Below are 24,489 nucleotides of genomic sequence, written 5' to 3'. Positions count from 1 at the left end.
ACACCATACAAAGCAGTTCAACATGCCTATAAAATGCCACATGCAGAAAACGGCATCACGATGTGCTCCTCCATCTTACTGCCAGATCATCGTATGTGCTCCTCCATCTTACTGCCAGATCATCGTACGTCAGTGTATCTCAAAAACAGCCGCGCTTCCAGCCCCGTGTTCAGATTCGTCCATTTTGGAGAGCGGATTTGAAAAGACGCAGTTTCAGTAGCGATGGCACCAATAAGATGCCCAGGTTCTGATGTCAGTTTTGGGCTGATGCCAAAGATGATGGATCGGATATCAGAGGGGAAAAAAAGAATGAATTTGATCCAATCCTCTGAAAAATGGAAAAGATTGAATTGGATTTGGAATTTTTTTGGAACTGTATGTATAAAGAGACTTGAATGTTTTATTTTTTAATATTAAGAATGATTTTCATTATTTATACTTTATATTTTATTATTTTGCAGTGTAAGTCGTGTTTTTAGCTGTTGAATGAGTATGGGTATCAGCTGACTCGATGTTTCAGTATCAACATCAGTATTGGAAAAGAAGTCGTCGTATCGCACCGTCTCTAGCTTTCAGTGTTCGAAGATGCCGCTTTAGTGTGAAGGGAAAAGCAAAACGTACAAGAAAGGATGTGTTTTCAAATTGAGCCGTGTTAGCATGGACCAGCCTGCTCGGTATTTTTACGTAGAGTGGAAGGACGTTACATCAGTTCAGTTCAGTTTTATCTGTATAGCAATTTTAACAGTGAACATTGTCACAAAGCATCTTTACAGAAGTAAATGCTTTCAGCATATAAACTGTAAATGTATGAATTTATCCCTAATAAAGAGCCAGAGGCGACGGTGGTGAGGAAAAACTCCCTGAGACGATATGAGGAAGAAACCTTCAGACTGTTACTTGGTTAATTGTATCATGAAGAGAAGATAATCCTTTATTCGTCCCCCAATGGGGAAATTTGCATTTTTTACAGCAGCAGATATAAAGATATAAAAAATATATAAGTATAAAAATATAAAAGAGAGACACACCAAGAATGCACAAAAACACAAACACAAACACAGAACAGTATTAAAGTGACCAAACTGGATTATTGCACTGTTCCCATGAAGTACACAAGACTGGAAACATCTGGAGTTCCTCTTATGTTTCTCCACTTAATTGTGTTATTTTATTCGTTCTGGTTTGTTACCTGTCTGAAGTAGTTCTTCTCACTGTAGTGTCTTCATTTATCTGTCTCAGTGTGTCACATATTATTATATAGTGGCCATGTTGCACTGAGTTATACATGTGCTCTGGCATGTACTGTGTGTGTGAGATCATGCTGTTAGACTAATCCATAGCAGTTCCACTAGTGAGTGTGTGTCATTGATTAGTGTAAGTGCTCCCTCGTCAGCTGTGTATGCGGAGTGTTTCTGCAGCTGTCAGGTCATCTACACCGTGACCGAGCGTGGCGCGTGAGCATGGCACACGCGGGTTACTTACAGCGGAGTCAGTTTTACAGCTTGTGTGATGGGTGTTGTGCGTTTGAGTACACGAGAGCAACAATACTTATGTGTGTGTATGGGCTGTGTGGGGTTTTGTGTGGTTTTGCCTGTTGGCTGTAATGGTGCAGTATTATAGAAGTATGTAAGTTTCAGAATCTTTAGCTGAGTTTTTCCCTCGCTCTAACAGTTTGGTGAAAGTTCAGGCCAAACTGCTGTGTTATGTCCGTGCTTTATGAATGATCTGTCAAAAAAACTGCTGGAGATGAAACATTATTAATTCTCAAGGTGAGCTTGTTAGCAGTGAAGTAAATGGTCTGTCAAGGAGCTGATAAATAACAGCAGTACTGTCGCGTGCAGCTGTGCGAGACTTGCTACAGATTTATTTATGAAAGGCCCTAAAGCATCGTTTTTTGTTTTTTTTTTCATCACCACACACCACAGGAGCTATTTAATGTATCTGCTGCTGGAGATTAACCGAGGTCGGCTCAACTGAAAGCAGGTCTGAGTGGATGGTTTAGCTGAGCGTCTTTGCGGCATCAGGATTCATGTTGACACGATCGTATACAAGTGCAAACTGTCAGCTTTAATGTCTGGATATTGACATGTACACTGTTACACTTTTAATATAAATGTAAATTTTTACTGCTTTAATATGTGAATTGTGAATTGACTGGCAGCATGTGAGTGAGTTGTGCAAATGCCCTGAAGTAGATCGAGTGTGCGTGTGTGAGTGCACTGCTGTCGATCGAGTGTTCATGCGGTTGTGCTGCTGTAGATCGAGTGTGTGTGTGTGTTTGTGTGGTTGTGCTGCTGTAGATCGAGTGTGTTTGCGTTTGTGTGCTGCCGTAGATCGAGTGTGTGTGTGTGTGTGTGTTTATGCGGTTGCTCTGCTGTAGATGGAGTGTGTTTGTGCGAGTGTGCTGCTGTAGATCGAGTGTGTGTGTGTTTGTGCGGTTGTGCTGCTGTAGATCGAGTGTGTTTGTGCGAGTGTGCTGCTGTAGATCGAGTGTGTGTGTGTGTTGTGCGGTTGCTCTGCTGTAGATCGAGTGTGTGTGTGTGTTGTGCGGTTGCTCTGCTGTAGATCGAGTGTGTGTGTGTGTTGTGCGGTTGCTCTGCTGTAGATCGAGTGTGTGTGTTTGTGCGAGTGTGCTGCTGTAGATCGAGTGTGTTTGTGCGAGTGTGCTGCTGTAGATCGAGTGTGTGTGTGTGTTGTGCGGTTGCTCTGCTGTAGATCGAGTGTGTGTGTGTGTTGTGCGGTTGCTCTGCTGTAGATCGAGTGTGTGTGTGTGTTGTGCGGTTGCTCTGCTGTAGATCGAGTGTGTGTGTTTGTGCGAGTGTGCTGCTGTAGATCGAGTGTGTGTGTTGTGCGGTTGCGCTGCTGTAGATCGAGTGTGTGTGTGTGAGTGCACTGCTGTCGATCGAGTGTTCATGCGGTTGTGCTGCTGTAGATCGAGTGTGTGTGTGTGTTTGTGTGGTTGTGCTGCTGTAGATCGAGTGTGTTTGCGTTTGTGTGCTGCCGTAGATCGAGTGTGTGTGTGTGTGTGTTTGTGCGGTTGCTCTGCTGTAGATGGAGTGTGTTTGTGCGAGTGTGCTGCTGTAGATCGAGTGTGTGTGTGTTTGTGCGGTTGTGCTGCTGTAGATCGAGTGTGTTTGTGCGAGTGTGCTGCTGTAGATCGAGTGTGTGTGTGTGTTGTGCGGTTGCTCTGCTGTAGATCGAGTGTGTGTGTTGTGCGGTTGCTCTGCTGTAGATCGAGTGTGTGTGTTGTGCGGTTGCTCTGCTGTAGATCGAGTGTGTGTGTGTGTGTTTGTCCGGTTGCTCTGCTGTAGATCGAGTGTGTGTGTTGTGCGGTTGCTCTGCTGTAGATCGAGTGTGTGTGTGTGTTGTGCGGTTGCTCTGCTGTAGATCGAGTGTGTGTGTTCATGCGAGTGTGCTGCTGTAGATCGAGTGTGTGTGTGTGTGTTGTGCGGTTGCGCTGCTGTAGATGGAGTGTATTTTATGCTGCCTGTCTGTGAAGGAGGATAACAATCAGTGTTTAGTCTCAAAATTACAGCGTGTCATTTCTCTTCCTTTTGTGCCTCACTGCAGCTTGTCTTTTCTTACCCCCCTCTCCCTCTCTCTCTCTCTCTCCCTCCCTCTCTCTCTCTCTCTCTCTCTCTCTCTCCTCTCTCTCTCTCTCTCTCTCTCTCTCTCTCTCTCCCTCTCTCTCTCTCTCTGGATTATGTGTATTGGGACAGCAGTACACATAACAGTACACATAATATTTTGTGTGCTGTTTTTTCATCTCTGACGATCCCTGCGTGAAATTCCCGTCTCTTTTAGACCATATATTTCCATAAGTTCCATGTTCTAATTTTTATTTATTTGGCTAAAACGATTCATTTTTGACTAAAATTGCCACAGCTCTAGACTAAAACTAACAATAACAAAATGATTGAAATATGACTCATGCATTTTTATGAGAAGACTAAAAGTATATGCTGTTAAACTGAACACTGCCTTCTCTTTTTTACAGCACCCCACATTACTGCTTTCTAACTAGTTTGCATAAAATTCTTTACATTCAAATGTCACAGGAATAACTTAATTATTCAAGAAGGCGTTTAAAACTCCAGTCTCGTATGGATCCATATTGATTGGATCGATATCCATATCCATCTTCAGGCGTCACAGATGTCCTTTAAAACTCATCACTCCTCAAACACTGTGTTAAATGATGTGGTGTCTTCATGTGATGTGGTGACTGCTTTCAACCTAAACATCTTCGACTAATTCCACTTCACTTCCTGTCTGTCTGTCTGCAGGATAATGCACTGGGCTCGGCGGATAGAGCAGGAGATCGACCGAGTCCTGCAGCACATCAGTGGAGCGCAGCAGCTTAAAGGGGTGAGTGTGAGTGTGTGTGTTCGTGTGTGTGTGCGCACATTTGGCAGGCACTATTCCCTCAGTGTATTCTCATTCTGAATAATCTGACTATAGGTGTGCGTGTGCCTGTCAACTGGCGTGTGTGTCCTCCGTCGAGCTCCCTCTCTGGGAGCAGCTCAGTAAAAATAACCTGGCCTTTTCAGACTTCTCTGCCAAATATTTTCATGCTATTCGTGTACAGTGGGCTGAAATGCCAGCAAGGTGAGTCATCATCAGCAGTGAGGGCTCATTAAATAAAATCCAACTCTATTATAAGCCTGATAAATATCCTGTTCATAAAGTACATCAAATATGAGCGCATGCAGGTGATGCAGGTGATTTGCTACAAGTACGCTGTAAGGAGCCTGTCAGAAGAGCTAGTTCCTCCTCCAGCACATTCCTGGGCAACTAGGTGACCAAAGGGAGATGGGGGAACTACAGAAGGTAAGGGCACTAGGGGATGTAGTGGAACTTTGGAAAGTAGAGGATCTAGGTGAGGTAGTGGAATTATGTAGGGTAGAGGAGGCAGGGGAACTAGAGAAGTTACAGGAAGTGGAGAAGGTAGTGTAATTAGTGGGTGTCTAGGGGAGATAGGGGAACTATGGATGGTAGGGAAAGTGGGTAAACTGGGAGACATAGCTGAGCTGTGGAAGGTAGAGGAACTAGGTGAGGTAGTGGAACTGTGGAAGATAGGGGAACTAGAGGAGTTACAGGAAATAGAGAAGGGAGAAAGCAGGGTAACTAGGGGAGATAGGGGAATTATGGAAATTAGAGAACTAGGGGAGGTAGGGGCACTAGAGGAGGTCATGATACTAGGGAAGGTAGGTTAACTAGAAGCGATAGGAGAACTAGGTGAAGTATGGGATCTCTGGACAGTAGCGAGGGTAGAGGAACTAGGGGAGGTAGGGGAACTAAGGGAGGTAGGATAGATAGTGGAACTGTGGAAGGTGGGGAAGGTAGGGGAACTAAGGGAGGCTAGGGTAGCTAGGGTAGCTATGGATGATTGGGGAGGTAATGGAGGTAACTCTGGAAGGCAGGGGCACTAGGGGAGGTAGGGTAGTAGGAGAACTTATAGCCAGGTTAGTTAGTGGGACTAGGGCTCATGTTTTTTTCTTGTATTATATACTATATCATTTTATATTATATGTGGCATCATGGTGTAATTGTGTGTTGGACAGATTGCTGCTAAACTAAATTTCATTGCCTGTGTAATGACAATAAAATAATCTTATCTTATCTTAAGAGAGGTAGAGTAATTAGAAGAGGTAGGGGAACTATTTCTAGTCTATATCTCCAGATGAGGTAGGAGATCTAGAGAGCTGGTGGAAGTAGAGGAGCATTTTTTTTTCCAGAGCTTGTCGGTTCTTGATTATCCGGAAGCAGGTAACAGGAAATGTCCTGTGATGGATGTGAAGTCAGTGGTGAGGCTTTGAGTCATTATATCGTTAAAACATGACTAATGCATGCATGGGACAGATGTGTGTACAACAAGGAACACTTGTGTGAAATTGGATTTGGGTGATTTGATGACAGCTTGTCTTTTGGGAAAGTTCTGAGATTGACTGAGCGGTATAATTGATTTCTGTAATAGAAAAGTCCAGTGTGGCTCAGAGGAGACACGCCGTCATTACCAATCAGACTGTCCGAGTAAATGGACCTGATCCAATTTGCCAGCACACTTCTCTCCTCTGTGCTCTTTCTGATAGGAGAAGCTTTGCACTGTCTGTGTGGGAGATGAAGGATGGTAAAATTGGCTTTGCAGCCTGTGCTCTTATTACTGTACGGTTCTCAGAAGTGATTGAATTCGGCCATGTGAGTGTACTGGGAAAAGGAGAGAAATGGTTTGAAAAGTATAATTAGAGTTCAAGGAGCCCCATTGTTACAAACGCAACACCTCAGCCAAGTTTTATTGCCATGTGTCCTGCAAAAACATGACCTTGGGTTAAATTAATTGCATACCTCACCATGACATCACTCCCAGATATTAGCTATTGATTTTAATTACACAATATAACAGTCATATATTAGCTTTACTGCATTAGTACTAATGGGTAGGTGTAAGGATTAAGTTATAACCTAAGACTTTGTTACTTAGTGCAAATTTGTAGTACGTTCACACTAGCTTCATTTTCTATTTCAGTGCGCAACACAGAACCATAATTTCAGCGGCATCACTAAGCGACTAAGGACAAGACACATTTGACCTTCTGATTTTCTGATTTCTACGTAAATTTGGTATGATGACAAGTCGAGATATTTGGCTCAAATGATTCCTCGCACCAATCCTGTGGCACGTGTGGTCCGACGTTTCTTCTGTTCCCCATTCACAATTTTAGTTTTCTCCCGCAATTAGTTCCTATTTACTGTTTGACACACAAAAAATGGAAGAAAAACATAAACCTGTGGGTTTGTCTTACCGTAATATACGACCTCTCGTTAAATGTGTATAGAAATGTTACGAATTAAAAATAAATCTTGGTAGGAAGTAGCAGAAGATCGTTGGTGCGTCTGGTGAGTGTACGTAGCTAGTATAGTTTTCTTGCTCCAACAAGGCTAGTACAAAGCGTAGCAAGTAGCATCAAACAAATATATTTTAAATATATTCGTATAGTGGGCTGTAGGCTGTTCATTTTAGCTACTACTGTTTCTAAAACTAAACTAGATTTACAATTTACCGTTTCGAGTATTCGGCAAAATGGCGGAGGCACGGCAGTGCACAGAGGAGGGTCTGTGCAACAAACGACAAAGTGAGATGTGAAAAACAATGTTGTCTGCCATCACTGCAGAAATGAACTCAAATACCATAACAGCGCATCTTCAATGCTGCAACACCTGAAAAGGTGTCGTCCAGGTTTCACAGATTTCACAGACACAGCATGGCAAATTCTGCTAAATAGATATGAATAATTTTGAATAATCTTAACTTGCACACCGGTTTAAGCACAAGCCCGAAAATGATGTGTATGATATATACGCATCGCGTTATGAAAGAGTTTTTCACCACTTACACGCCGTCAGGTCGCACAGTTTAGTATAAAGTAGATAGAAAGAATAATAATCTCTGACCGAATGTGAAGTAAACATGTTTAATACATCAATATTTTTCCAAATGTGCACATTATTTTTCATCACGTTTCATAATAATGTCATAACTCCTGCTTTGAGTTTGCATGTTTCCATGGTTACTCGTCACACAAATCGAGGAATTATAATTGTTAATTGTTATAATAATTACATTTCTACCGTAAGTCAGTGGACAAATATCAAATATTGACTGAGAGAACCTTTCGGATTATATATAGTTTGGCGAGATTAAATAATTATCTTAAGTGAGCTTATTGTTCAGTTAAGTCTATTTTTATTCTGAATAAAAAAAATCAGATTACTCGATTAATCGTCAAAATAATCGTCAAATTACTCGATTACCAATATAATGGATAGTGACAGCCGTAGCTGTAACTGGCTACAGCGATCCTGCTCCGTTCGGCCGTAACAGCGGGCTAATGCATTGCTAGCACAGTGCAGCCAGAAGGTGTTCACCGAGTGCTTTCTCTAGGCTTGAAATCTCTGCAGTTTTACTCAAACTGGCCGTGATTTATAGTCCGGTCCCCAGAGTGACCTCTGAGTGTAATCTTTAAGCCTGTGAGGAGGAGGCAGATGGCACGGTGGGTTTGTGCCAGCTGGACGACGGTGCCTGAGTAACTCCCTCTGCCTTCAGCTCGCTCTGTAGCTCACGTTCCAGTTAAGGATATGTTTACAAGAATGAATTTAATGAGCTGCCTTCAAATTGATAAATGTATTTGGCTAAGGAAAAGCAGCATTATGTTCTAGCTAGCATTAAATAGTTCTGTTTGCTACAAGAGCTAACTCTGCTTTAAAAGCCTAGCTGTGAGCGAGTCCGAGGAAACGAACCACACATGCACTACACACTGGAGGTAATGATGTAATGACAACGCTGAATCTACACCGAGACGCTGCTGAGGTTTCTAATTAAAATAATAATAATTATTACTAAATAGAAAAATGATTGAGATGTGAAAATGAAAGCACGTGTGTGTGTGTGTGTGTGTGTGTGGAAAGAAGGCACTGGATCTGTTTACTTGTCCAGTTCTAGATGCAAATACTATAAATAAACTCTGGTTATGAAAGAGGTTTTGTGTGTGTGTGTGTGTGTGTGTGTGTGTGTGTGTGTGTGTGTGTGTGTGTGTGTGTGTGTGTGTGTGAGATAGTTGGATGTCTTTGTAGGAAGCATGTGTATCTCATCTCACAGTGATTCAATTTAGTTGATTCTTTACTAAATGATTCACAGAATCATGACTTCTCAATTTGATTTATTGATTAAAATACGATACAATAATAATACAATAATCTCTATTTAGTAGAGTTCTGTTTGAAAACTGTCCAACAATTTTATTTTGTCTGTAACTTGAGCACATACTTTTATTAAATATCATTATAACATTCCAAAAAGTGATGTGATGGAATGTCCATGATGCATGGCTGCATTTACACAGTGCTGGTATTGATCCATGATTGCAGTGTTGAGATTCTCCCATAATGTTGTAGAGCGCTTTATTAACGGAGAAGAGGCGCCGTGCGAGCAGCTTGCATAAGTGTTTCCCGCTCACTTCTCTCACCGCTAAGCAAAACACCACGAAAAGAACGAAACGCACACCAGCACGTAACTCATCTACAGCCAAAATCACAGCGCAGAGGTCAAAAGATTGTTCAGTAGAATAGAGCCGTGTTCACACAGTGACTTTTAATAACGCAAAAGCAGCGCTGCGTCACGGCCAGGAGTCAGATCTCACCACGGATTAGCTGGGCTGCGTACAACGTGTGGAGTTTAAAATGTTTAAAAAAGTGAAGTTAAGACTGAACTGAACTAATCTCATCACTCTGCATTGCTTTCCTGAAGAACTTGAGGTTGGTTGGGTGGAAGAGCAGGTCAAGTTAACAACGTATTCCTGAAACCTGCCTTAGCCCAGTTCTCTTACATCCCCTAACTCCACTGCCTACACTTCTCCAATCCCCTACTTTATCCTTCCTACTTCTCCCAGCTTCCTTTTTTCCCCGTTCCTTTTCTAGATCTTCTCCCAGTTCCTTCTTACTACCGTAGCAAGAGTCTAGATCTCTATGTTTCTTATTTTGATTGGTTCCTCTAGCCTTCTTAACTCTTCTGCATCTTCTGGTTCCACTGTTTATTCTGTTTAGTTCCCTTTTGTCTCCTTGCTTATCTACCTTCCCCTGGCTAACCACGTTCTCCTGCCTCCTCCATTTCCCTGTTCCTAGTTCCTCTGTCTCCTCTCCAGCGCTTTCTAGTTCCTATACCTCTTCATCCTCAAGCTCCCCTACCCTCGCTAGGATAGTTACTTGGTTCACTTTTTTTTTTTGACTCTAGTTTATCTAGCTTTCTTTGCTACCTTTCATTTTTTAGTTCCACTAGATTCTCTACCTTCTCTAACATGCCAGTCTCTTCAATACTGTTTGTTTTCCTTAATTCACCATACTACCATCTCTGGCTAGCTTATTTACCCCATTTACCCTCCTGTTCCTCTACTGCCTCTGTTTCCCTGCTACGCCTTTTACTAATGCTAGCTCTCGTATATTTCCCTGCCTCCCCTTAGCTGCCTTGACCTCTACTCTATCCCGTTCCTCCACTATCTCCTGTTCCTCCACTCTGTCCCATTCCTCCACTATCTCCTGTTCCTTCACCTCCTGTTCCTCCACTATCCCCCGTTCCTCCACTATCTCCTGTTCCTCCACTCTGTCCCATTCCTCCACTATCCCCCGTTCCTCCACTATCTCCTGTTCCTTCACCTCCTGTTCCTCCACTATCCCCCGTTCCTCCACTATCTCCTGTTCCTCCACTATCTCCTGTTCCTCCACTCTGTCCCATTCCTCCACTATCTCCTGTTCCTTCACCTCCTGTTCCTCCACTATCCCCCATTCCTCCACTATCCCCTGTTCCTTCACCTCCTGTTCCTCCACTATCCCCCATTCCTCCACTATCTCCTGTTCCTTCACCTCCTGTTCCTCCACTATCCCCCATTCCTCCACTATCTCCTGTTCCTTCACCTCCTGTTCCTCCACTATCCCCCATTCCTCCACTATCTCCTGTTCCTTCACCTCCTGTTCCTCCACTATCTCCCGTTCCTCCACTCTGTCCCATTCTTCCACTATCCCCTGTTCCTTCACCTCCTGTTCCTCCACTATCCCCCGTTCCTCCACTATCTCCTGTTCCTTCACCTCCTGTTCCTCCACTATCCCCCATTCCTCCACTATCCCCTGTTCCTTCACCTCCTGTTTCTCCACTATCCCCCATTCCTCCACTATCCCCTGTTCCTTCACCTCCTGTTCCTCCACTATCCCCCATTCCTCCACTATCCCCTGTTCCTTCACCTCCTGTTCCTCCACTGTCTCCTGTTCCTTCACCTTCCATTCCTCCACTATCTCCTGTTCCTTCACCTCCTGTTCCTCCACTATCTCCTGTTCCTTCACCTCCTGTTCCTCCACTATCTCCTGTTCCTCCACTATCCCCTGTTCCTTCACCTCCTGTTCCTCCACTATCCCCTATTCCTCCACTATCCCCTGTTCCTTCACCTCCTGTTCCTCCACTATCTCCTGTTCCTTGACCTCCTGTTCCTCCACTATCTCCTGTTCCTTCACCTCCTGTTCCTCCACTATCTCCTGTTCCTTCACCTCCTGTTCCTCCACTATCCCCCATTCCTGCACTATCCCTTGTTCCTCCACTCTCTCCCATTCCCCCACCGTCTCCTGTTTCCCCACCATCTCCCTTTCCTCTACTATTTCCTGTTCCTCCACTCTGTCCCATTCTTCCACTATCCCCCATTCCTTCACCCCCTGTTCCTCCACTATCCCTTGTTCCTCCACTGTCTCCTGTTTCCCCACCATCTCCCTTTCCTCTACTATTTCCTGTTCCTGGCTGAGTCATCCCATATGCGCAGAGCTTTTATTGCCTAATATTAACCGGGTAAAAAAATTAAATAATAATATAAAATAGAACCGCATGAAAATAAGTCATGATACAGCAGACCTAACCCCAGCCGCCTTCTGAGAGTGTGTGTGTGTGTGTGTGTGTGTGTGTGTGTGTGTGTGTGTGTGTGTGTGTGTGTGGGGCTTGTCTAATATTCCACGTAGAACCCGTGAAACGCTTCTGCACGGGCGGTGTTCTCGCTGTTGATCTGTTTAACTGTCTGAACGCGTGTGTGCAGTCGAGCAGGAAACAAACAGCGGTTTTAATCACTTTCTAATTATCATGACTGTTTATAATTCAGTGATAGATTTGACACTTCATTGTAGGCATATTTATTCTGGGTTTTTTTTTTGTTCAGTCAAAATCTCCAGTCTTTGCCTGCATCCCTAATAAATATAGTTAACTGTTAGCTATATACTTGTCTAATGTGAGCTACAATAATCATACAGTTATAGTTTTTTTTAAATTTCACTTGAACGTTGAACATGAGACATTCTCTAAGCGAGAACACTGAATCAGCTTATCTTATTAAGTGTGTAAATCAGTGGAGATGAGAACGCCTGCTCAAAAATTACTGAAGCGAGATGGGGAAGTGGGCGGGGCTGTCACTCATTTCAGATTAATATGTCGATTGGCTCATCTGCTAGTAGACTGGTGTATTATTGAGTGATGACCCATTCTAACGTACTCTGATGTTCAAAGATCAGGATCCTATGCAAAATATGTAAAGGCCTGTATTTTCCCCTTTACCCCTCCCCTGCACCCCCTCTGCAGTCCTTTAATACCTGTGTTCTAGGGTACTGAATGTCCTGGTGATGGTCTTTATACCTGTAAATGAAAGCCTGCATGTAGCAATAAGGATCTCTGTTCTTGGTGCTAGAAATGTCCAGATAGCTGGAGGGTTAAACGGCTGTAAGATGTGGAGGAGGAATTCATTTAGAAATCGAATCATTCAAAAATGAATCATCTGGTGTTTTTTTTTCTTTTTTTCTCTGTTTCAGCTGTACAGCGAGAAGAGGAGGCAGTACACCCTCGTCAGGAACAATCCCAGAGAGATAGTGGAGAAGGTGGCCTCGGACATCGAGAAGCTGCTGTCCAAAAAGAAGAAGGCGCTGGAGGTGAGGGAGGGAGCGCACTATGTGTTTTAGTACTTTTCTCAAATTGATGTGTGTTTGTATGATATTGAAATAAGCTCATGAACAGTAGAGGGGGAAAAATTTTTGCTTTATACACTAGGAATAGGTCCAAGTCACATGACAGTGTATTTATTTATTTACTTATTTATTTATTTATTTGTGTATTTTAACAGAAACTCGCCACAGAGGCAGAGAGAGTGCAGATGGCACATCGATGGCAGGATGGCATCAAGGTCAGAAGGTTCCAGTTTTCTCATTTAACATCCACAATCCTGTTTTATTGTGTAATGAAAACACAGGGATTTATGAGACTTTATTTTATCTGCTACATTTAACTTGGTTGCTCCTTAATTATTCAAGAATCTATTATGTGAAGCCTCAGGGAGCAGCTCTCTAATGAGGTTCATGTCAGCCTGGCGCTCACGTTCAGCAGTATAAGTAAGGAATAAGACACTCAGGGAAATGCTGTTATGGGAAAATAATTAATAACAGCAGAATTACTGTTACCACCTCGAAGTTGATTATTTTCCCCTAACAACACGTCCCCAAGTGTTTTATTCCTCTTACACCACAGCAGTTTGCCAACCATTACAATTTTTATTGATTAAAGAACGACACGTCATACATTTATCCATTTATAGTTACATTAATGCTGTAGAACATCGGGGAAACGAGTTAGTTCCTGTTCTCACTTACGTTATAGCAGCTATAAACAGTCGTTCCCTCATCAGCCTCTCTTTCTTCTCTCTCTTGAAGTTAATAAGACAAAAAAATGCAGCTTGTCATGTTACCGAGAAACCGTGTGAACTCCTCTGTCCTGAAGATGTCAGAAAAGTTACAGCTTTACCTCTGACACTGGAGACTCCTTCCATAAATCTTCTTACAGAAAACGTGACTGTATCAGAGATTGCACACATTTTTAAAAATTCTTATTAGCAGAGCGTCCACCGTACGAGTCCCTGTGAATGAGCTGTTGCTATAGAAACGATACCGTATTAGAGCGAGCGCATTAATGTAAACCTGTGATTTTAGCTGCACGACTGTCAGAGAAAATTAATCAACACCTTCTGTGTATCTTTTATTAAAATGCGCTGAGATTTGAACAGTGTCTTTGAGTCTGTTCAAAAGAGCGAGCTGGACATTTTCAGAAAGAGAGGGATGGAGTGAAAGGAATTGGAGAAGAGAGAGAGAGAGAGAGAGACAGAGATATAGGTGAAAAGAGGAGGAAAGAGGGAGAGATAAAAGAAAAATATAAAGAGAGAGAAAGAAAGATAAAAGGAACAGAGACAGAAAAAACGGGGAGAGAGAGAGAGAGAGAGAGAGAGAGAGAGAGGGGAAGAAATATACTGGTTATGGGCTCCTACAGCACACACACACACACACATGCACACGCACACACACACACACACGCACACACACACACGCACACACACACATGCACACACGCACGCTGTGAGAGATGATGATGATGGAGGGAATCGTTTGTGGCTGAGCTGACGTGTTCTCCTGCAGGTGGTGAAGCTCAGCAGCTTGTTATTCCAGCTGACTTACACATAGAGCTTAGACACACACACACACACACACACACACGCACACACACACACACACACACACGCACACAGAGCTCATTTGTGTTTTTTACAACACATTGTGTCGTAAAATCTCAGTTATAGCTCGTGTTAAAGCATGCTTTATTATAGATGGCTTCCTGTTTTCTAATGAGTTTTATGTTTTCATTTCATTAAGAGCTTTAGCATGAAGAAGAGCTCTCTCCATCTTTTTTCTTGTCTTTTTTTTTTTTTTTTTTTAAACTGACACCATCTGAGTTCCCTCCACTGAAGAGCGTGTTCTTACTGAACCAGCACCAGAATGGTCCAAGAGCCAGCGATGTCAGGGGTTTAGGGTTGGGGGGTGCGTTGTTTCGTTGTCATGACAACAGTTTGAGCCGCCGTTAAACTAGAACATGAACAGTATGGGGAAAAATAATAAAAAAATCACAAGATTGCAAAAAAATGGAGATAAGCATCTAATACTTCTCATTATGAGATTATTATATAACAGAGTAATAGGATTAGATAATAATGTTTAGAAATAGGTTTAATAATCTTTTAATAAATATTTTACTTGTGAAGATATCTTTCAGTAGCTGATGATAATGAAAAGAAAACTTCTTTACACACTCAGGATAAACCTCTGAGTGAGTCTCTGAGCATGTGTGTGATCGTCTGTGAAAACATCTGGAGAGGTTTGACTTTGCGGAGCTGAAAGCCAGGAGAAAGCCAGACTCGTAAAGCGAATCACGCTGTTTCATTTAATTTAAGTTTCTTTGTGATTCTGCAGGAGTGGGAGATCGAGTACTACGACTCCAAGGCAGAGATGGATTACGTGAGTGTATTACTGTTTCCATCTGTGTGTGTGTGTGTGAGTCTGTGCAGGTGAGTGTGTGTGTGTGTGTAAATTTATATTATACACTGGATGATAAACTCATTGTAGCAAAATATGTCTATATGAGTCACTCTGTGTGTGTTTGTATGAGAGTGTGTGTGTTTGTATGAGAGTATGTGTTTATAATGGTTGTGTGTGTTTGTAATGGTTGTGTGTGTGCAGGCGTGTGTGTGTGTGTATGTGTGTGCATGTGTTAATTTATATTTTACACTGGTCGATAAACTCAGTGTTTATTTAAATGTGTTTATATGAGTCACTGTGTGTGTGTGTGTGTGTGTGCGCGTGCATGTTTGTGTGTATGTGTGAGGGGTGTGTGTGTGTATAAATATATATATATATATATAAATCAGTGTTTGACTCCGCTTCTCTGAGCAGGACGGGGAGGAGGTGGAGCCTCAGATGTCTCTGAAGTTGGAGTTTGTGTACGACCCGAATTTCAAAAACAACGTGAACTACTCGTACACGGCCGTACAGATCCCCACGGACATCTACAAAGGAGGTGCTGAGCTTTAACACTAACACTAACACTAACACTACGTCCTCAGCTCGTCCACTGAGTCTGGATCTGATCTGGAGCTGATGTTCCAGCAGTGAGCGAGAGAAGGTTCACTTTCTGCCTCTGAAATCACATTCAGTAGGTTACAGCAGTTAGGACTTTTTATAGAAAAGACTCGAATAAACTCAACACATTTCATCTGAATCGGGACTCAACTGGTCATTCAGCTTTGTAGCTCATGCACAAAGATAAAGAGGGAAAGTCACACACCAAACATCAGCTAAGATAAGTTCCAGTCTCTGTATTTTAGGTGAACTCTGCTCTGAATTCCCACACACACACACACACACACACACACACACACACACACACACAGAACTGCAGAGAGAGATCACTCTCTATTTTTGGCCTGTTGCTTTCTTTTTTTTATAGAAAACTTGCAGCAGAAAGTTTCAGCTTTCTCCGTATCTCAGGTTAAACTAGTGCACTAGTAAGAAAAGAACAGACTGTTGCACCTTTAATTAATTTAAGAGTTTGATTGATTGAATGATTGTGTTTTTGTTTCGAGCAGGAACAGGAGCTCAGTGAGCTCGCGCGGACAGAATCAGGCAGTTAGCGTCTCGCTGATGCTGCTAGCTGGGAGAGGTAGTAGTGGCGTGTTGGTCGTCAGGGCCAGGCGAGTGTGAGGAAGCGTCCTAACGTCCTAATGCTTCTTACTTCCTACACAGTGCATTAGTAAGTTCTGAGGAGTAATCAGGAGTAATCTTTGTCCCTGGTTCGTTTGTTTCTCTCCCATCTTGCCCTGAACTAGTGAAGGAGTGGAGGACGACGCTGTGGAAGGACGCTAGTTAGAAAAGACGCAGTGTGGGGTTTAATCCACATCACAGGGATTCCAGGTGACAGGGAGAGAATGGTATGAGAGAGAGAAAGAGAGAGAGAGAGAAATAGCTAAATCTGGGACAGACAGATTGTTGATGTTGTTTTGAATACGCAGGACTAATCAGTCGTTCCCACGCTCCCCTGTCGCACAGCAGTAAAATTCCAGCTCCCTCATCCAGAATGAATCCAAACTCATCACCACAGCTGAGCTTAGAGAGACTCGCTCCTGTGAGAGAGAGAGAGAGAGAGAGAGAGAGAGAGAGATAGAGAGGGATGATGGAGAGAGTCCCAGTGGACAGTGAACGGGCTGATGAAATCTTTTTTCTCTTACTTTTTTCCTCTGTCAGTATATTTTATTTATCTTCTTTCTAAATATGTTTGTATTTTGTTTTTTTTTTCACTCTTGTCATTCTGTCTCACTCCTCTCTCTCTCTCTCTCTCACTGTGTGTGTGTGTGTGTGTGTCTTCTTTTTTTTCTGAATCTGTTTCTCCTACATCCTCTTTCACCCTCTTTTTTTGTCTGTTTTGGTCTTTGTTGTTTTTTTTTTTGTCTTTCTGTCAAAACTTGTATTGCTTGCTGTGTTTCTTTTCACTCACTTTTTGCTTCTCTCTCTCTCTCTCTCTCTCTCTCTCTCTCTCTCTTGCTCTCTCTGTGTTTTTCTCTCTCTCTCTCTCTCTCTCTCTCTCTCTCGGTGCTGTAGCTCCGGTGATTCTGAATGAGCTGAACTGGACGCAGGCGTTGGAGAGGGTTTTTATGGAGAACAGTAGAGAAGACCCCTCGCTGCTCTGGCAGGCATTCGGCAGCGCCACTGGCGTCACCAGGTATTATCCAGGTATGACCTCTGACCTCTGACCTCACATCACCTGCGTAGTTATCCTGCGCTCTGTCTCCCAAACTAGAACGGACGTCTCCTTATTGTTCTTACTAAAACATTAGAATGCAGAATGTGTTCTGAACAGCGATGATTTTCTTTTCGACTGTTCCTCAGCTTTAAGGGTGAGAAATAACTGAGACTCAGTTTAAAAATGTCCAACATCTAAGTGATTCTGTAATTAAATAAAGTGGAAAGCTGGCTGTATGTGCTTAGCTTCATACTCATTCAGACTGTATTTATTTTTTCTCGTGTCTCTCTGCAGCCACGCCGTGGAGAGCGCCGGATAAGATCGACCTGTACGATGTGCGACGGAGACCCTGGTTAGCCTCACACTCCCCTCTTATACGAATATTTCACCACAAACATTTTACCTACATCATGGGCCACTTTCCTGTCAATCACACAGATGCTAGCCAATCAGAGGGTTTCCCTCCAGGTGCATTCAGCTGCGCTGTGGCGTTAAGTGAGCAGCAGGTTTAATAGACGTGTCTGGGAGGGAAACGTGTGCAGTGGCTGCTGTCGTGTGTTAGGAAAGCAGGAACTAGCTGGAGACTGGAAGTTCACTGTGACTAAACTGGGAAAAAATCTGAAATGAAATATTTGGAAACTCTTTTGTATTGCTTTTATGATTTTTCTTTTGTAGGTACATCCAAGGAGCATCATCCCCCAAAGACATGGTCATCCTCGTGGACGTGTGAGTGTTTGTGTCCCTCTGAAGTGTAATCTGTAGATGTAATCTGCTTGTTTTAGTCTGCATGATGTGGACAGTAAAGTCACGTCACACACCAAAGCAAAGGCAATATACGGACAATTTGGAAATGACACAAATATAATGTTTTGGAGGAATTTGGCAGCTTTAATTTGTGGCTGTAAAAGTTATAAAGCACACAGCATGAAGAGCAGACGAATGCGAACCTTTTTCCCCACATGACCCACATTCCAGTTTGTTGAGAACTTGACGCCCTCGCAGAAAAAATATACTTTAATAACCTATTATTAACTGGAATATAAAATTAATTAAAATAATATTGTCAATACAGTCCTTTTACAAATTGTTTCAGATTGCTTGCCTAATGTCCCTCGTGAAACCACGAATAGCAAAGCAAGCAAACATCACACTGCAAAAAATGTCATCTTAGCAAGAGAAAATATCTTGAATGTCGTCAAATTTATCTAATATTCTTATTATAAAATTACAATAAATCAAATATAACATCATTAATCCTATTTCTGGATGTTATTACTCACTTCAAGCTTGTAGTTTTCTTACTCTATTGGCAGATCTATTGGTGTGTGTATTTTTAGAAATAATTTCATAAAATGAGTAAAATTATCTGCCAATAGAACAAGACTATGTGAAGTAAAAATGTCATGAAATAGGTTTAATAATCTCATATTTGGTTTAAGATGTCATTTTTGCAGTGCATTTTAAATCATGTAAAGTGTCAGATTTGAAACTTTTATAGACCTATTTTGTCTTTCTTTTCTAGTCAGAATGTTCAGCCTAAAGTTTTTTATAGGCATCTCTAATAAAAATAATGAACTGATGCTCACTATACAGTTATATAATGATGGTTAAGTTGGACACACGTTAATAGGTGTTTATTTCACATTAACCGGAAAAACAACAACACAGTATTGAATTGTGGTATTGAAAGCGAGGGAGCCACATCAACTCCTCTCAACCGCGCAACTGTCAATCATTCTGGATTCGTCTGCGATGTTTTTATTCAGAGCGTAAAGGTCTGAAATGCTCACTTACGTATTTACTTTATTTATGTGGTATTTTCACCTGGATCTCTCATGCTCCCCACCTACAGTTCAGTTTGAATACCTCAGACAAAGAGCACTGACTATTTCTTTATCTCTATCTGTCTGTTCTTGTGATCTTCCCTCTCTCTCTCTCCCTCTCTCTCTCTCTCTCTCTCTCTGTAGGAGTGGCAGTGTCAGTGGTTTAACTCTGAAGCTCATTAAAGCCTCAGTAACGGAGATGTTGGACACGCTGTCTGATGACGATTACGTTAATGTGGCACGGGTGAGCGGAGGCACACACACACACACACACACACACACACACACACACACACACACCATGAGGATGGTCTAAGTATAGACATTGTCCCGTCAGACATAAGTCTTCAGCGAATCATTTTACAGATTGTATCTATTTTCTTCTCTTTTGTTTTTCTCCCATTTCTCCTTTTCTCTCTCTCTTTCCTCCCCCTCTTTCTGTTTGTTCTTCTCCCTCCATCTCTCCTGTGTTCAGTTTAACGAGAAGGCGGAGGCGGTGGTGCCGTGTTTTAAACACTTGGTCCAGGCGAATGTGAGGAACAAAAAAATCTTTAAAGAGCACGTGGCACAGATGCAAGCCAAAGGCACGACGGACTACAAATCAGGATTCCACTTCGCCTTCAACCAGCTGCTCAACGTAAGACGTCTGGACTGTCTGTCTGTCCATCTGTCTGTCCGTCTGTCTGTCCGTCCGCTCTGTAACTCGCAGAACTGTAGAGCAGTGTACATGTCTGTCTCTCTCTGTCTGTCTATCTGTAAATCACAGAGCTATTGATCAGGACGCAGATAAACATCATTCTGTCTACATGTCTGTCTCTCATTGTGTGTCTGTCTAGATATCTTTGTCCAGCCATTTATCTGTTTGTCTGTCTTGTCTGTTTGTCTGTCCATCCATCCATCCATCAGTTGGGTCAAGAGTGTTAGATTTATCTTTTCTTTAGACCTCAGTAAGTATTGTTTTTTTTAAACACATACAAATTGCACATTAATGAGCATGCAGTGTATATATAAATATAATTTAATATCATAACCTTTTTTTTTTTTTTTTTTTTGCAGAAGACGAACGTCCCCAGAGCGAACTGTAATAAAATAATCATGCTGTTTACGGACGGCGGTGAGGATCGAGCTCAGGACATCTTCGAGCAGTACAACTGGCCCAATAAGACGGTGAGTGATGAGTCTAAAGCTGCAAGTAAAGACACAACTACAGCGTGTTTAGGATGTACACCAGATCAGATCAGGCGTGCTGAAAGAGGACAAAGATTACATCTTACCCCAGATGCAGTCAATCACACGTGTGGTGTTTGAATTAAACTTCTTTAGTTTTATGCTGAAACTATGAGGAAACTATAGCTAACAAATTATCAGAAGTGTTTCTCACCCAAAATCTTTTCTGTAAAAACTCGCCCAAATCTTTATATGCTTCTTGCAGTCTTCGTCTAGGTGACAAAAAAACCCACCTAAATAACTCGCTGTGATTGGCTGATGGCGGACAAACAACATGCTCAAAGACATCACAAAAACACATGCTCTCGTTCTAAATGGAAGCTGATCTGGCGGTGCTTTATTTTCACATGCTAGTTAGTGCACTAACGTGCCTTTCTGGATGACACACAGCTCTTCAATAAGGAGAAGCGATGACACAAAGTCAAAATGACGAGTGAAGAAACGAACGTTCCTTGTGACGTTCTTTAGTTTTGCGTAGGAGCGATAAAGCAAACATAGCTAACAAGTTATGAAAAGGTATCTTGCCTGAAATCTACATGTACTTGCTTTCAAGGACATTATATTGTTTTCAGATGAGTGATTTTATAAACAGTGATAATCTGTGTCAGTGTGTTTAAAGTTATTGTCCCGGTCACTTCTAACGCTCTACCGCAATTGCATTTTTACATTTTTGGGAGGCGGGGCTTAAGGGGGCAGAGCGATACCAAATTAAAGGAAAATTGCCGCTTGTGGTGTCTTAATTTACAGAAATGGCTTAGTTATTAATACATATAACAATATAATAAATTATATCACAATACACTTTTCTGAGATATCGTGTGTATCATATCTTTATCTAACATTAGAATTAGAATTTCCAGATTCTTCTGTTGTCCAGAAGTTTTCCAGTGTTTAATACATTTCTGTAGACATTAAATAAAAAAGAATAAACAGAACTAATTTTTTTAGAGGTTTATTTTGAAATGCAGCACCTCTGTATATAACTTGCGTATCGTGATGCGTAGAAATGTCTTGAAATATCGGAATCTGATATGCTTGTCATACCGCCCACCTGTAGACGTTAAGGCTTTCAGCTGCTAATTAGAAGGTTGTAAGTTCAAATCCCAGCACCGCTAAGCTTCCACTGTAGAGTCCTTTAGAAAGACCTGTAAACCTTTACCTGCTCAGGTGTATCCTGTCTTTGGATGAAAGCGTCAGCTGAATGAGTTCATGGAAACGGGTTTGTGTGAGAAGTTCCTGTTGCATTCATTCAGCTGAGTTTATATCATAGAATTTATTCACTGTGTCGACCCTGTGTTTTAAATCCAGTCCTGTGAAAACACGATATTATCGGAAATATGTCAAGACCGTCTGCATGAAGGATTATTCAAGGTCAAGCTTAGCGTAGTGCTCAATATAGAGGCGGGGTTTAGTATTAAAATTGCTTTGAATCCACACTACATACCTCTCTATATTCACTTTGTGTGTGTGTGTGTGTGTGTGTGTGTTCAGCGTCTCTGATACAGCAGACTCCATTACCAGCACCTTAAACACCCCACTGCCTGATCACTGCATGCTCGCTATACATTTGTCTTTCCCGTTTCGGGAGGAAGTTCAGCTCGGTAGTTAGTGTCGTGTGTGTGTGTGCTGAGCTGAAAAGTGCAACGTGTCAGTCGGGCCGTGAGGTTTCATTTTTAAATTTTAAGTTTTAAATTCTTCTCTGAAGGTGCGAGTGTTTACGTTCTCAGTGGGGCAGCACAACTACGACATCACACCGCTTCAGTGGATCGCCTGCGCTAACAAAGGTGAGTGTGTGTGTGTGTGTGTGTGTGTGTGCGCATCATGGATAGCTAGCTAATTAAATGGGTTATATAGGGGCCAGTGTGTGGACTGTCACTTAAACCCAACATCATCCTCCAGAGTATTTTAAAATTAGACCAGCTGTATTAGCATGATCACTGCCTTGTGCTGAAGGAAATTCTCTCTCTTTCTCTCTCTCTCTGTCTCTCTCTCTGTCTCTCCCTCTCTCTCTCTCTTACACACTTCTTCCCTTCTACCTCCTGTAGGTTACTATTTTGAGATCCGCTCCATCTGCGCCATCAGGATTAACACCCAGGTGAGAATCCATCACACTTACGATCTCACTCTCTCTCTCTCTCTCTGTCACACACACACACACACACACACACACACACATTCACTTATCACACCCAGGGTGCTTCTGTAGAATGATAAATTGTGCTTATTAACTAGTAGAGAATCAAGCCTTAATATACTGGACTAATTGTATCGTGTGTGTGTGTGTGTGTGTGTGTGTGTGTATTACAGGAGTATTTGGACGTGCTCGGTCGCCCCATGGTCTTGGCTGGGCGAAATGCCAAGCAGGTTCAGTGGACCAACGTTTATCAGGACGCCCTGGTGAGAGAGTCTGTGCATCATTAATGTGTGCTCGCACGTCCCAGAACCGCACACTGCTGTCTCGCTGCCATATGGACACGGCTAGAAAAAATGCTCCGACGTCACACCGATTGATTTATGTGGCGTGAAGTGGGGGGGATTACAAATTACTTTTACAGATACACCAAAATGAAGTATGTGAATATCATAAAACACTGCAGTTTGGGACTGGAATCGTTGTGGAAGTAGCCTGAAGAGGTTTACTAAAAGTTTAAATGTCATATATTCCAAAAATTCACATTTTTCTTGTTTTTTTTTTTTTTTTTTAAAGCTGGCTTTACACTGTTTGAATTTTGACCCGATTGCTGTCAGAGACAAAAATTTCCATTTTGACTGAAAAATCTGAATAACTGAAATCTGAAAGACTTGCTGTGGTGTCCAATCAAAATTCAGCAAGAAGATTTACATTAACATGTACATTATGTTACAGCTGCTGGTGGTTTATTTTCACATACCATGTAGTGCACTAGTATGTGATTTGGGACGATACACATAGGTCTCTAGTTAGGAGAAATGATAACACACACACACACACATAAGGGTCAGTAGGACTGCAGGCAAATGATTTTGTGGTTTCAGGACATTGAATAAATGACTCGGCAAATTTTTGCTCGGTTTGAAACAGCAGGAGAAGAAGACAGCTGCTTGTGTTGACGTGTAAAATGTAGGATGGATATTATCTAGCTAATGAATGTTAATGAACACTGGGAGTCTGCTTTATGAATATTAATGAGTCGTGTGGGGTGTGAGGGAGAAACGAGTTGTAGATGAGGCAGAAAAAAGACACTCTACAACCATTTATTAAAAATGTACAGGCTTAATTTTCACAGTAAAATTCACCCAAGATGTGTTTAAGATAGACACTTAAAAAGAATACAAGAATACCTGAAATATTTAGATAGCCCTTTATTTTAATGATTTAATAAACATGTCAGTTTATACTGTGCTAAATTTATTAGATATTAAAAAATATATTGAAATGAATTTATCCAGTGTGCTTTCAGATGGCAGAGAAGAAGCGTGTGACAAACTGCGTAGAATAAATTACAGACACGCAGGCAGGCAGAGAGAGAGAGAGAGAGAGAGACAGAGACAGACAGGGAGATACATAGACAGAGAGAGAGAGACATAGAAGGAGAGAGACAAATATATATATATATATATATATATATATATATATATATATATATATATATATATATATATATATATGAGAGACATAGAGAGAGAGACAGAGACATAGAAATAGACAGGGAGAGACAGAGACAGAGAGAGAGAGAGAGAGACCTACAGACAGACAGAGTGATACATAGACAGACAGACATGTACAGGGAGATACATAGACAGAAAGAGAGAGACAGAGAGATGGAGAGACATAGACAGAGAGCGAGAGAAAGACAGAGAGGCATAGAAAGAGGGAGACAGAGAAAGAGAGGCAGAGTCACCAGAGAGAGAGACAGACAGACAGACAGAGTGATACATAGAGAGAGAGAGAGAAAGACAGAGAGGCATAGAAAGAGGGAGACAGAGAGTCAGAGAGAGAGAGAGAGAGAGACAGACAGAGAGAGAAAGACACGTACAGGGAGATACATGGACAGAGAGAGCGAGAGAGAGAGCAAGAGAGAGACACACACACACAGACACACAGACAGTGGACTGTGAGTGTGAGGATAAAGGTATCTGCGTAATGGATTAATGTGGTCTCCATCGTCTGCTTCCTCTTTAATCCTGTCGGTTGCTCTTTCATTTATTCCTTCATTAAATGCTACAGTGGGGATTTTATATTGAGAGAGCAGCAGGGGATTGTAATAAATCAATCGC

General features: G+C 42.1%; 1 protein-coding gene across 2 annotated transcripts in view; it reads left to right on the top strand.

The window, feature by feature from the left end:
- The window catches only part of cacna2d2b (calcium channel, voltage-dependent, alpha 2/delta subunit 2b), a 55,654-nt gene that overhangs the window by 16,059 nt on the left and 15,106 nt on the right, over positions 1-24,489 (top strand). For both annotated transcript variants that reach the window (XM_026935325.3, XM_034314226.2), the window contains exons 2-15: positions 4,287-4,368; positions 12,385-12,501; positions 12,693-12,752; positions 14,860-14,904; positions 15,340-15,463; positions 17,041-17,172; positions 17,477-17,534; positions 17,858-17,908; positions 19,150-19,249; positions 19,481-19,642; positions 20,062-20,172; positions 21,938-22,016; positions 22,278-22,327; positions 22,540-22,629. In XM_026935325.3, the coding sequence (XP_026791126.2) occupies positions 4,291-4,368; positions 12,385-12,501; positions 12,693-12,752; positions 14,860-14,904; positions 15,340-15,463; positions 17,041-17,172; positions 17,477-17,534; positions 17,858-17,908; positions 19,150-19,249; positions 19,481-19,642; positions 20,062-20,172; positions 21,938-22,016; positions 22,278-22,327; positions 22,540-22,629 (1,257 nt within the window). In that variant the 5' untranslated portion in view covers positions 4,287-4,290. The remainder of the gene's footprint in view (positions 1-4,286; positions 4,369-12,384; positions 12,502-12,692; positions 12,753-14,859; positions 14,905-15,339; positions 15,464-17,040; positions 17,173-17,476; positions 17,535-17,857; positions 17,909-19,149; positions 19,250-19,480; positions 19,643-20,061; positions 20,173-21,937; positions 22,017-22,277; positions 22,328-22,539; positions 22,630-24,489) is intronic.

The sequence above is a fragment of the Pangasianodon hypophthalmus genome, chromosome 20 (genome assembly GCF_027358585.1).
Source record: "Pangasianodon hypophthalmus isolate fPanHyp1 chromosome 20, fPanHyp1.pri, whole genome shotgun sequence".
NCBI lineage: Eukaryota > Metazoa > Chordata > Actinopteri > Siluriformes > Pangasiidae > Pangasianodon > Pangasianodon hypophthalmus.
This window is presented reverse-complemented; position numbering and strand designations above follow the sequence as displayed.